The 14,158-nt window shown below is 39.8% G+C and overlaps 1 protein-coding gene across 1 annotated transcript in view; it reads right to left on the minus strand.

The window, feature by feature from the left end:
* fbxw4 (F-box and WD repeat domain containing 4) overlaps window positions 1-4,960 on the minus strand; it is a 113,524-nt gene extending 108,564 nt beyond the window's left edge. Inside the window, exons 1-3 of the mRNA XM_061963739.1 lie at window positions 4,633-4,960; window positions 4,196-4,291; window positions 1,731-1,916 (exon numbers count right to left, since the gene is read on the minus strand). Of these exons, the coding sequence (XP_061819723.1) occupies window positions 1,731-1,916; window positions 4,196-4,291; window positions 4,633-4,817 (467 nt within the window). The 5' untranslated portion in view covers window positions 4,818-4,960. The remainder of the gene's footprint in view (window positions 1-1,730; window positions 1,917-4,195; window positions 4,292-4,632) is intronic.
* Window positions 4,961-14,158: the final 9,198 nt, after the last annotated feature.

The following is a 14,158-nucleotide window of genomic DNA, read 5'->3' on the forward strand; positions in this document are numbered from 1 at the left end:
TGATCAGGTCTTTACTGATGCAAACATTTAGGTGGGAGAGAACAGGTTTGCTAAAAAGCAAGTCTGCAAATCAAAATAAAATGTATTTCTAGGCCCCGTTTACACTGAACACCAAATCAGATTTTTTTTTGCCCTCAAGTGACACAGATCAGATTTTTTTTTTTGCCATTCTTAACACTCTGAAGTGCTTTAAATCTGATCTTTTCATGCCACATCAGGAGGTAGTCCAGAATCCAATTAGAATCTGATCTTTTCAATTGTGACTTCAGTCTAAACCTGAATGTGACCCTAATGCAACTTTTTTGACAGCTTTGGGCGAGCTACGTCGTATAAAATAAATAAAGCTAACGTAGATCCGCGCTGACGTCTGTGTCTCCTCCACTTAACAGCCATAAAGATTTACAACCCTCCCAAATGTATTACTCTATATACATCCATTCATACATTATATTACTTTAATTTACTTTCACTTCAAAAAATAACTAATTTTTAAAGGTGTTGCGACTTGTATTACATTTTGTAATAGTAGCGACTTCCTCCCGGTCAACTTCCTTTGTTTTCACTTAATCGAAGTGTGCTTGCAAGTGACGTCGAGGCCACATTGGGGCCACATTGGGGCCTGTGCGCGTTTACAATGGAGTCTCATAAAAATCAAATTTTACTTGCAGTGTAAACAGTCAGCTGGAAAAAAATCAGCTCCCAAAAAAATCTGATTTGGGCGACGTTGGCCTACAATTACTTTCAACCAAAAACTGTCCTAGTTAAAATTTGATTTCAAGTTTAAATAAACAGATTTGAATAGTTTCCCTACATTTGTTCATTTGTACGATACGTTTGGACCGCCACAAATAGATTTGGCGTGATCTGTTCTCCAATCTATATTTATGCAGAGACTCTTACTTTGAAACGTTTTACTTTGAAAGAGTCACTTTTGCTTCCCGATTGCCTATGTAGAATAGAATAGAGAATAGAAAGTACTTTATTGATAGCTGGGGGAAATTCAGCACCACAGTTCGCTCACAATAAACAATAAACACTTAGGTATTTTTTACATGTGAATAATATAAATACAGTCTATTATACAGCATTATTCACATGTGAATAATATAAATACAGTCTATTATACAGCATTATTCACATGTAAATAATATAAATACAGTGTGAAGGTAATGCTGTTCTCTCGGCTGCTTTCCATCGGTGCAGAAGTCATTAACGCTTGCAAACACTGGCGAGACATGTCACCCAATGGAATTGCACTACCTATGAATCTGCAGAATGCAGAAAAGTAATTGTGCATTATAGGACTCTTTCACGTGAGTACAATCGATAAACTAAATTACATTGTATTTTGTCATTTATTATTCATGTTTTCACACTACAAACAATTAAATGTATGTATGTTACTGATTTGAAATATGAGTGCTTTGACTTATGAGCTTGGTAATTAAACGCATTGTGCTCGTAAGTTGAGGTACTGCTGCACATAGTAATTCCTTTTACGTTCAATTGGATGGCAGCTTTGCTTTTGTACTATTTTACATGAGATAGAATTGTTTGCTTTTTATTCTTGTTATATCGTCGATAATGTGTTCATTTCTAGAACCCAATCTTTTGTCAGCAGAAAAGAGCCTGCTAGATTTTATTTCCGGCCATAAATTGTAGACAAATAAACAAAAGAGTTAAAGCACTGGTGATGATAAAAGAACCTTATTGATACAAGTAATCACTACCTTCCACCGCTGATCAGGTGCGAGTCGGTCACAACAAATTTACAGACGTCCGCCCGGTGGCCTGAGTATATTTCAACTGGCTTACGCAGAGTCCTCCTGCACTTCTGTTGCAGACGATATGCTCTGATGTCTGCAGCCTGAGACAAGAAGAGTGTGTCCCCATCCAGCTGCAACCATGGCAACAATCTAAAAATATTTCAGAAAAATATTAGTAAAGTAATGCTCCAAATTTTAGAAGATAGACACAATTTGTTAAAGATAAAATAGTACAAAGTGTGGAGGTGTCCAACTATGCAACTTTTTAGATTCCCATAAGATACCGATACTGAAGCCTTGCGTATTGACCGATACCAATATGAATCTGATGTGATAACACAAATTCTAGTACATTTTGTAGTGTAGAATGTTAAAAAAGGTTTGATCAAGTAAAATTTCTCAGAAAACAATAGTAGATATGAAAAACACCTATTTTTATGACTAGGGATAGGTTTCATTTTAATCGCTACTTGTACTTGGAAAACGATGCCGTGTTTAAACGGTGCCTGAACCGGTACTTTAAAAAACATAAAACATGCAAATATTTGTAAAAAAAAACAAAAAAACTATACAGTACCTGTTCTTATGGAATTGAGCGACACTCAAATTGAACCGACTAGTGAATAAGTTAAATACTGTTAAATAATACAAATAATACATTGATAAATAAGAAATAACATTTGCAACAAATTGTCATATTATTGCAGCAATTCACAAAAAAAAGAACGCGCAAAAAACGATTTCTGTGTTGTCATTCTGGGAGTTTTTTTCACTGCAACCTTGTTTGTTGTAACTGTCATTGGTGGATAATGAGGAAGTAATGTGAAGTGTTTTCGATACCGCCTATCCCTGCTTGTGAGAGATGTATGCTGTCTCTAAGATTAGGTGGCGTATATGGTCAGGTATTGAATTTGGTACTTTTATACATAGCCACCAAATTAAATCGGTATTGCCAAATACTGATTAAGGTAAAATCCAACGGTGCCACACTTCTATATCTCTTTTTACAGGTAACGTCACTTCCGGTTGCAGACCCGATACCGACTTGGAGGGCAAACAAGCATGCTTGTAGCAGTGTTCTAGGTAATGTTGCAAGTTTTCATGCCAACAAAGCAAGTGTGCCTGATAGAAAGAAGTCAAAAGTAAGTCTTCATTTAAAAAAAAAAAAAAGCGCTGGCTCGATGTTAATTTACAATGGCTATGCCATAAACATGCTGCTCATTAGCGATTTTAGATGGCGCTTTCAACACCTACAAATTTGGTAATGAAAACTACAAAGAAAATGCACGTTACAAACAAACAGCTGGTGTGCAGTAAGTACGATACAACATATACACTTTGTACAACTTAACAAAAGACAAGACGGGCAAATTCAACCTAATGGCAAGACCTACTTCCCGACTATGACTATTATCAGCTCAGCGTTAAATGGAGGCACGTAAATAGTACACTCATATTAAATACCAAATCATATGGGAAAGTGGGGCGTAAGAAAACCAAGGTACTACTGTAAACACAACACAAATAAACAGCCTACAACTCAGCTTTATATCACACAGTGCATCCAGAAACTATTTACAGCACTTATCTTTTTCCACATTTTGTTACAGCCTTTTACCAAGATGGAAGAAATTAATTTTTGTTCTCAAAATTCTTCAGACAATGCCACATAATGACAATGTGAATACATGTTTTTTTAATTATTTCATTAAAAGTAAAAAAAAACTTAAATAAATCGCATGTACATAAGTATTCACAGCCTTTGATCAATACTCTGTTGATGCACCTTTGGCGGCAATTAAAGCCTCAAGTCATGCAGCATCATGCTGTGGGGATGTTTTTCAGCGGCAGGAACTGGAAGACTTGTCCGGATAGAGGGAAAGATGAATGCAGCAATTTACAGAGACATCCTGGATGACAACAAACACTTCCCATCCAACCTGATGGAGATTTAGAGGTGCTGCAAAGAGGAAATGGCAAAACTGGCCAAAGAAAAGTGTGCCGAGGTTGTGGAATCGTGTTCAAAAAGACTTAAGGCTGTAATTGCTGCAAAGATGCATCAACAATGTATTGAGCAAAGGCTGTGAATACTTATGACCTTGGATTTTTTGTTTTTGTTTTTTAGTTTTAATAAATATTTCTAATCTTAAAAACCTTTTACACATTGTGAATTTTGAGGACAAACATTAATTTATTCCATTTTGGAAAAGGCTGTGTAAACATAACAACATGTGGGAAAATTATAAGCACTGTGAATACCTTCCGAATGCACTGTAGGTGAAAAATAAATAGCAAATGTTTTGTTTTCAAAGTGCTCCTAATCATTTTAGTTGCTGATTGTAATGATAGCAAAATAATAGTTGTTGACATAACGAACTGCAGGCCTTAATTTGAACCGTGTCTACTGTATTTTTGAAAATATGACATACTTTGTCTTCCATTTCAGAGGAGTATCTCTTTTACAGACGCCAGCACACCAGTTTTGAGATAGCTTCACTCTCTCCTTCAGCAAGATGTGAGGATACCTGCAACAATATGACGACATCATCACAACACGACCATATATGCAGGGATCCTACATATAAAGTGTGCATTACATCATATGTGGCTAGCACTTGATCACACTTTCACTTTTCTCCATTGAAATTCCTTGAGGGAATAGTTTGAACACTAGATGACATGTGACAATGTTTCTTGGGTCTGACCAAACAATATGTTTGTGATTGCTTCTGGACATTAGTGTTTATTTACTGTCATCTAAAAGTAATAGTTTACATCACAACACATCAAAGTTGGCCAACTATGCTAGTGCTAATGCTAGTTCTAATGCTAATGCTAATGATAGGCAAGCGGAGATGTATCTTACAGGTCGGTTCCGTTCGGAGAGATTCCGGTGTTTACCATGTCTTTAGCCATCTTCTTCCACACTGAGTCACGGCTGACAAAATGAAAGATGGCTTTAGAAACCTGAGAAAGGCGACTGAGTGTTTTCCAGTCCAAATAAGACAATATGTGATAGAGGACATCGTCAGGGAGCTGACTCAAAAACATGCTTATACAATCACGTACTAAACTAAACTAAATCAAACTAAACTAAGACCGTCTTAAGCATGTAATGCTTCCAATTCAATGGTTTCACTTTCACCAGCCGGGAGAAAGCGTGCAGGCGCAGACAGACGTCTCGAATTGTTTTTTCTGTGACGTCACCACGTCGACGGCGTCGACATGACATCATCTTACGTAGTGACGTGCGCCATTGTTTTACTATTTATCTAAATGCAATACATCTTATCATCTTTTGCAAAACAACACCAATTTGACTATTGTTTAATGAAATGATTTTATTTATATTTTATCTAATGAAACCTTCCATAAAAAGAAAGGGCTGTTCAGATCGTTAAACAAATCAGCAGGGGATCAAATACTAATGTTCCCTAATGTTTACAGATGTTTTCCATCCTAGTTATGATTGATTTAGTGAGTTTACAAAAGGTATGAGTAGTGCTGTATATCATGTTAATGTTTTATCGCAAACACGAGAAACATAATGTAAAAATAAAAAATAGCATGAAATACAATTAATTAATTAATTTCTATTTGCGTTTAAGAACACATTTGTATTCTAATCTTTAAAAAGGGAACTCTCAGTTGATAAATATTTGTTTGAGTTATTTTTAATTCAAAATGTTTCAAACAAGAACACAACAAAAAAACTATTTTACATATTTTTTTTAAATCAAAAATGCTTTTCACTAATGTTGTATTGCATCAGTCTTATTGTTTGCCTTTGACATAACAAATATGGAAAAGCTGACCTGGTTTTGAAGATTGTTATTTTTACAATGTGGTAACACATGCAACCTAAACTTGACATTAACACTCCAGGTTGTTGTGTTTGTGTTGATGCTCCTCTATCAAGCCCTTAAAAGGACATTTACTTATGCTAATTACTATAGTTGCAGGGACAAACATCTATTCAGATTTTTATTGATCACCATCCTAAATCAATCCAACATTTTCAAGAATCAATGTTTAAAAATAATTTTTTCCAGCCATTTCCTTCTTATTTTGCTGTTGGTGCTTACTACTTGTATTCTATTCTATTCTATTCTTATATTATTTTACTGCATTTTTTATTTGCAATTTACAGTATGTGCAGTTTTGCAACTATATTACTCAAATGCGTATGACAACTGTCTTATCAAAATGTATGTTTGTTTCTTGTGTAAACAAAGCAGGAGCAACAAAGCCCAACAATATACAGTATAAACTTTTTCGAACATCACAATTGTCATCCTCCTCTATAGTTTAGACCTAAATTAAGCAAATGTGTTGGATATGATGGTCATAAGAGTAGCACATTCACAAATAATAAAGCATATAACAAAGTGTTATATATTCATACATGTAAACATATATACATAAATATACATACATATACATATATACACAGTAGCACGGTGGAACCTCACAATAAGAAAGTCCTTGGTTCGTTCACCGGGCTCAGGGTCTTTCTGTGTGGAGTTTGCATGTTCTCCCCATGACTGCGTGGGTTCCCTCCGGGTAGTCCGGCTTCCTCCCACCTCCAAAGACATGCACCTGGGGATATGTTGATTGGCAACACTAAATTGGTGTGTGAATGTGAGTGTGAATGTTGTCTATCTGTGTTGGCCCTGCGATGAGGTGGCGATTGTTCCAGGGTGTACCCCGCCTTCCGCCCGAATGCAGCTGAGATAGGCTCCAGCATCCCCTGCGACTCCGAAAGGGACAAGCGGTAGAAAATGGATGGATGGACATATATACACTTTGACATATACACATATACATATAAATATATATACACATTTGCATATATATATATATATATAATAAATTATAAATGGGTTATACTTGTATAGCGCTTTTCTACCTTCAAGGTACTCAAAGCGCTTTGACAGTATTTCCACATTCACCCATTCACACACTGATGGCGGGAGCTGCCATGCAAGGCGCTAACCAGCAGCCATCAGGAGCAAGGGGTGAAGTGTCTTGCCCAAGGACACAACGGACGTGACTAGGATGGTAGATGGTGGGGATTGAACCCCAGAAACGAGCAACCCTCCGATTGCTGGCACGGCCACTCTACCAACTTCGCCACGCCGTCCCACATATATATATATATATATATATATATATATATATATATATATATATATATATATATATATATATATATATATATATATATATACATATATATATATATATATATATATATATGCATATATATATATATATATATATATATATATATATATATATATATATATATATATATATATATATATACATATATATATATATATATATGCATATATATATATATATATATATATATATATATATATATATATATATATATATATATATATATACAGTGGGGCAAAAAAGTATTTAGTCAGCCACCAATTGTGCAAGTTCTCCCACTTAAAATGATGACAGAGGTCTGAAATTTTCATCATAGGTACACTTCAACTGTGAGAGACAGAATGTGAAAAAAAAATCCTGGAATTCACATTGTAGGATTTTTAAAGAATTTATTTGTAAATTATGGTGGAAAATAAGTATTTGGTCAATAACAAAAATTCAACTCAATACTTTGTAATATAACCTTTGTTGGCAATAACAGAGGTCAAACGATTACTATAGGTCTTTAACAGGTTTGCACACACAGTAGTTGGTATTTTGACCCATTCCTCCATGCAGATCTTCTCGAGAGCAGTGATGTTTTGGGGCTGTCGCCGAACAACACGGACTTTCAACTCCCTCCACAGATTTTCTATGGGGTTGAGGTCTGGAGACTGGCTAGGCCACTCCAGGACTTTCAAATGCTTCTTACGGAGCCACTCCTTCGTTGCCCGGGCGGTGTGTTTGGGATCATTGTCATGCTGGAAGACCCAGTCACGTTTCATCTTCAAAGCTCTCACTGATGGAAGGAGGTTTTGGCTCAAAATCTCACGATACATGGCCCCATTCATTCTTTCCTTAACACGGATCAGTCGGCCTGTCCCCTTAGCAGAAAAACAGCCCCAAAGCATAATGTTTCCACCCCCATGCTTCACAGTAGGTATGGTGTTCTTGGGATGCAACTCAGTATTCTTCTTCCTCCAAACACGACGTGTTGAGTTTATACCAAAAAGTTCTATTTTGGTTTCATCTGACCACATGACATTCTCCCAATCATCTGCTGTATCATCCATGTGCTCTCTGGCAAACTTCAGACGGGCCTGGACATGCACTGGCTTAAGCAGGGGGACACGTCTGGCACTGCAGGATTTGATTCCTGTCGGCGTAGTGTGTTACTGATGGTAACCTTTGTTACTTTGGTCCCAGCTCTCTGCAGGTCATTCACCAGGTCCCCCCGTGTGGTTCTGGGATTTTTGCTCACCGTTCTCATGATCATTTTGACCCCACGGGATGAGATCTTGCGTGGAGCCCCAGATCGAGGGAGATTATCAGTGGTCTTGTATGTCTTCCATTTTCTGATAATTGCTCCCACAGTTGATTTTTTCACACCAAGCTGCTTGCCTATTGTAGATTCACTCTTCACAGTCTGGTGCAGGTCTACAATTCTTTTCCTGGTGTCCTTCGACAGCTCTTTGGTCTTGCCCATAGTGGAGTTTGGAGTCTGACTGTTTGAGGCTGTGGACAGGTGTCTTTTATACAGATAACGAGTTCAAACAGGTTTATTAATTAATACAGGTAACGAGTGGAGGACAGAAAAGCTTCTTAAAGAAGAAGTTTCAGGTCTGTGAGAGCCAGAGATCTTCCTTGTTTGAAGTGACCAAATACTTATTTTCCACCATAATTTACAAATAAATTCTTTAAAATTCCTACAATGTGAATTCCTGGATTTTTTTTCACATTCTGTCTCTCACAGTTGAAGTGTACCTACGATAAAAATTACAGATCTCTGTCATCATTTTAAGTGGGAGAACTTGCACAATCGGTGGCTGACTAAATACTTTTTTGCCCCACTGTACATATACAGAAATGTACATATATACACATGTACATATAGAAATATATACATACATATACAAATACATAAACACACACATATATACACATAGATACACATATACATACATGTACATACACACATATATATACATTCAATCACACATATATACATACATATACACATATATATGCATACATATACACGTATACATATACATAAACATATACACATATATACACATTTACACATATATACATACATATACACACATACTTACATTTATACATATACATACATAAATATACATACACTTTTATACAAATACAAAAACATATACATACACATATATACATGAAAACATATTAAGTTAAAGTTAAAGTACCAATGACTGTCACACATACTAGGTGTGGCGAAATTATTCTCTGCATTTGACCCATCACCCTTGATCACCCCCTGGGAGGTTAGGGGAGCAGTGAGCAGCAGCGGTGGCCGCGCCTGGGAATAATTTTTGGTGATTTAACCCCCAATTCCAACCCTTGATGCTGACTGCTACACTTACATATATACATACACATATATACATACACAAAAATACACACATACACTATATTGCCAAAAGTATTTGGCCACCCATCCAAATGATCAGAATCAGGTGTCCTAATCACTTGGCCCGGCCACAGGTGTATACAATCAAGCACTCAGGCATGGAGACTGTTTCTACAAACATTTGTGAAAGAATGGGCTGCTCTCAGGAGCTCAGTGATTTCCAACGTGGAACTGTCATAGGATGCCACCTGTGCAACAAATCCAGTCGTGAAATTTCTTCGCTCCTGAATATTCCAAAGCCAACTGTCGGCTTTATTATAAAAACATTGAAAAGTTTGGGCAACTCAGCCACGGAGTGGTAGGCCATGTAAACTTACAGAGAGGGGTCAGCGGATGCTGAAGCGCATAGTGCAAAGAGGTCGCCGACTTTCTGCACAGTCAGTTGCTACAGAGCTCCAGACTTCATGTGACCTTCCAATTAGTCCTCGTACATTTTGCAGAGAGCTTCATGGAATGGGTTTTTATGGCCGAGCAGCTGCATCTAAGCCATGCATCACCAAGTCCAATACAAAGCATGGGATGCAGTGGTGTAAAGCACGTCGCCACCGGACTCTAGAGCAGTGGAGACGCCTTCTCTGGAGTGATGAATCATGCTTTTCTATCTGGTAGTCTGATGGTCGAGTCTGGGTTTGGAGGTTGCCAGGAAAACGGTACATTTGTGTTGTACCGGGTGTGAAATTTGGTGGAGGAGGAATGATGGTTTGGGGTTGTTTTGGAGTTGGGCTTGGCCCCCTAGTTCCAGTGAAAGGAACTTTGAATGCTCCAGGATACCAAAACATTTTGGACAATTCCATGCTCCCAACCTTGTGGGAACAGTTTGGAGCGGGCCCCTTACTCTACCAACATGACTTTGCACCAGTGCACAAAGCAAGGTCCATAAAGACATGGATGACAGAGTCTGGTGTGGATGAACTTGACTGGCCTGCACAGGGTCCTGACCTGAACCCGATAGAACACCTTTGGGGTGAATTAGAATGGAGACTGAGAGCCAGGCCTTCTCGACTAACATCAGTGTGTGACCTCACCAATGCGCTTTAGGAAGAATGGTCGAAAATTCCTATAAACAGACTCTGCAACCTTGTGGACAGTCTCCCCAGAAGAGTTGAAGCTGTAATAGCTGCAAAGGGTGGACCGACATCATATTGAACACTATGGGTTAGGAATGGGATGGCACTTCAAGTTCAAATGTGAGTCAAGGCAGTTAGCCAAATACTTTTGGCAATATAGTGTATATACTATACATACACACACGTACACATGCATACACATACATATGTGTGTATATACACACACACAGACGTACATATATACATATACGGTATGTGTATATACATACATATATACAAACACACACATATATATACATACATACATATATGTAATATCTGTATTAGGGTTGTCCCGATTCCAATATTTTGGTACCGGTATCGGTACCAAAATGTATTTTGACACTTTTCATATATACATTGTCTTATATTTTCTATCAGACAATTACAAGAGAAATGCCGTGAGCAGAGACAACCATTGTATATCGCCTTCATCGACCTTACAAAGGCCTTCGATTTAGTTAGCAGGAAGGCTCTCTTCAAGCTTTTGCACAAGATAGGCTGCCCACCAAAGCTGCTGAAGCTGATAACATCATTCCATGAAGATATGCAAGGAACTATCCTGTGTGACGGATCCGCATCAGCCCCATTCCCAATTGAGAATGGAGTGAAGCAAGGATGCGTGCTTGCTCCTACGCTCTTCGGAATCTTCTTCTCGTTGCTATTGTCAAAAGCATTCAAATCATCTGACGATGGTGTTTACCTACACACAAGGAGCGACGGTAAACTGTTCAACCTCGCACGTCTCCGGGCAAAGACTAGAGTGCGTAAAGTCCTCATCAGAGAGATGCTCTTTGCAGATGATGCTGCTCTGGCCGCACCATCAGAGGAAGCACTACAGAGGCTGATCAACAGCTTTTCTGATGCATGCAAAGACTTTGGCTTAACTATAAGCCTCAAGAAGACCAACATTATGGGACAAGATATGCGCAACATTCCAAGGATCTCCATTGGAAACCACACCCTGCAAGTTGTTGAGAACTTCACCTATCTTGGCTCAACCATATCCAGCAATCTCTCTCTCGATGCCGAGCTCAACATCCGCATCGGCAAAGCATCTACAACGATGGCTAGACTCTCCAAGCGTGCTTGGGAGAACACACTGCTAACCATCAACACGAAAATGAAGATCTATCAAGCCTGTGTTCTCAGCACTCTACTTTATGGCAGCGAGTCATGGACCTCGTATGCACGCCAAGAGCGCCGTTTGAACTCCTTCCATCTTCGGTGCCTGAGGCGGATTCTGGGAATCAAATGGCAGGATCGCATCCCGAATAAGGATATCCTCGAGAAAACAGGAATGAAGACAATCTTCGCTCTCCTTACACAACGACGTCTGAGATGGCTTGGCCATGTAAGGCGAATGGATGACAGTCGCATTCCAAAAGACATCCTGTACGGTGAACTGGCCTCTGGAACAAGGGCTGTGGGAAGACCTGTCCTTCGTTTTAAAGATGTGTGTAAGCGTGATATGAAGACCAGTGACATCAACCCATTAAACTGGGAAGCTTCTTCAGCTGAACGTGGGAAATGGAGGAAGTTAGTGAAGGAGGGCGTACATCAGAGTGACTTAAGAAGAGTAAGACAGTGGGAGGAGAAGCATGAACGTAGAAAGCGAGCAGTCACACCCCTACTGAATCAACCAACAATACAATATGTATGCAGGAACTGCAACAAAGCATGCCTGTCAAGAATTGGCTTATATAGTCACAACAGGCGTTGCACATGACATGAATTGACATTTGTGCGCAAAACTCTATTGTCTCTCGAGACAGACAGATGCCAGATATACATACATATATACAAACACACACATATATATACATACATACATATATGTAATATCTGTATTAGGGTTGTCCCGATTCCAATATTTTGGTACCGCTATCGGTACCAAAATGTATTTTGACACTTTTCGACACTTTTCTAAATAAAGGGGACCACAAAAATGGCATTATAGGCTTTATTTTAACAAAAAATCGTACGGTACATTAAACCATCCATCCATTCATCCATCCATCCAACAATCCATCCATCTTCTTCCGCTTATCCGAGGTCGGGTCGCGGGGGCAGCAGCCTAAGCAGGGAAGCCCAGACTTTCCTCTCCCCAGCCACTTTGTCCAGCTCTTCCTGGGGGATCCCGAGGCTTTCCCAGGCCAGCCGGGAGACATAGTCTACCCAACGTGTCCTGGGTCTTCCCCGTGGTCTCTTACTGGTCGGACCCTTTCGGTCATAACCCAAAGCTAATGACCATAGGTGAGGATGGGAATGTAGATCGACCGGTAAATTGAGAGCTTTGCCTTCCAGCTCAGCTCCTTCTTCACCACAAAGGATCGATACAGCGTCCGCATTACTGAATACGCCGCACCGATCCGCCTGTCGATCTCACGATCCACTAATCCCTCACTCGTGAACAAGACTCCGAGGTACTCTAACTCCTCCACTTGGGGCAGTATCTCCTTCCCAACCCGGAGATGGCACTCCACCCTTTTCTCCTCTCCAGTACACCTGAATAGACCTTACCGGGAAGGCTCAGGAGTGTGATCCCACGATAGTTGGAACACACCCTCCGGTTCCCCTTCTTAAAGAGAGGAACCACCACCCCGGTCTGCAAATCCAGAGGTACCGCCTCCGATGTCCACACGATGCTGCAGAGTCTTGTCAACCAAGACAGCCCCACAGCATCCAGAGCCTTAAGGAACTCCGGGCGGATCTCATCCACCCCCGGGGCCTTGCCACCGAGGAGCTTTTTAACTACCGCAGCAACCTCAGCCCCAGAAATCGACTTAGACGTAGACTTAGACTTAGACTTCCTTTTTATTGTCATTCAAATTTGAACTTTACAGTACAGATAAGAACAAAATCTCTTTGCATTAGCTCATGGTAGTGCAGGATAAAAAAGCAATAAGGTGGAGATATAAATAAATAGATTACTGTACAGATAAATGTATTGCACTTTTGCATATGCATCCACGTTCATGGATGTATGTTATATTGTCTTTATATTCCAGCGAGTTAATCCATTTTTGGGAGGAATTAAGGGGATTATTATAATGCGTTCAAAAGGCTTACGGCCTGAGGGAAGAAGCTGTTACAGAACCTGGAGGTTCTGCTTTGGAGGCTGCGGAACCTCTTTCTAGAGTCCAGCAGTGAAAAAAGTCCTTGGTGGGGGTGGGAGGAGTCTCTGCAGATTTTCTGAGACCTGATCAGGCAGCGGCTTTTTGTGATCTCCTGGATAGGATGAAGAGGAGTCCTGATGATCTTTTCCGCCATCCTCACCACTCTCTGGAGAGACTTCCAGTCTGAGGCACTGTAGGCTCCAGTCCAGACAGAGATGCATTTGGTCAGTAGGCTCTCTATAGTGCCTCTGTAGAATGTGGTGAGAATGGGGGGAGGGAGCTGTGCTCTTTTCATCTGACGCAAAAAGTGCATGCGCTGCTGAGCTCTTTTTACAAGAGCTCCGGTATGTAGGGACCGGGTCATATTGTCAGTTATCTGCACCCCCTGGAACTTGGTGCTGCTTATTATCTCCACCGCTGTGCCATTGATGAAGAGTGGAGCGTGGCTGGACTGGTGCTTCCTGAAGTCAACGATGATCTCCTTGGTCTTGTCGACGTTCATGACCAGGTTGTTGGTTCTGCACCAGTCAACCAGATGTTTCACCTCCTCCCTGTAGT

Source organism: Nerophis lumbriciformis, linkage group LG02 (genome assembly GCF_033978685.3).
Source record: "Nerophis lumbriciformis linkage group LG02, RoL_Nlum_v2.1, whole genome shotgun sequence".
Lineage (NCBI taxonomy): Eukaryota > Metazoa > Chordata > Actinopteri > Syngnathiformes > Syngnathidae > Nerophis > Nerophis lumbriciformis.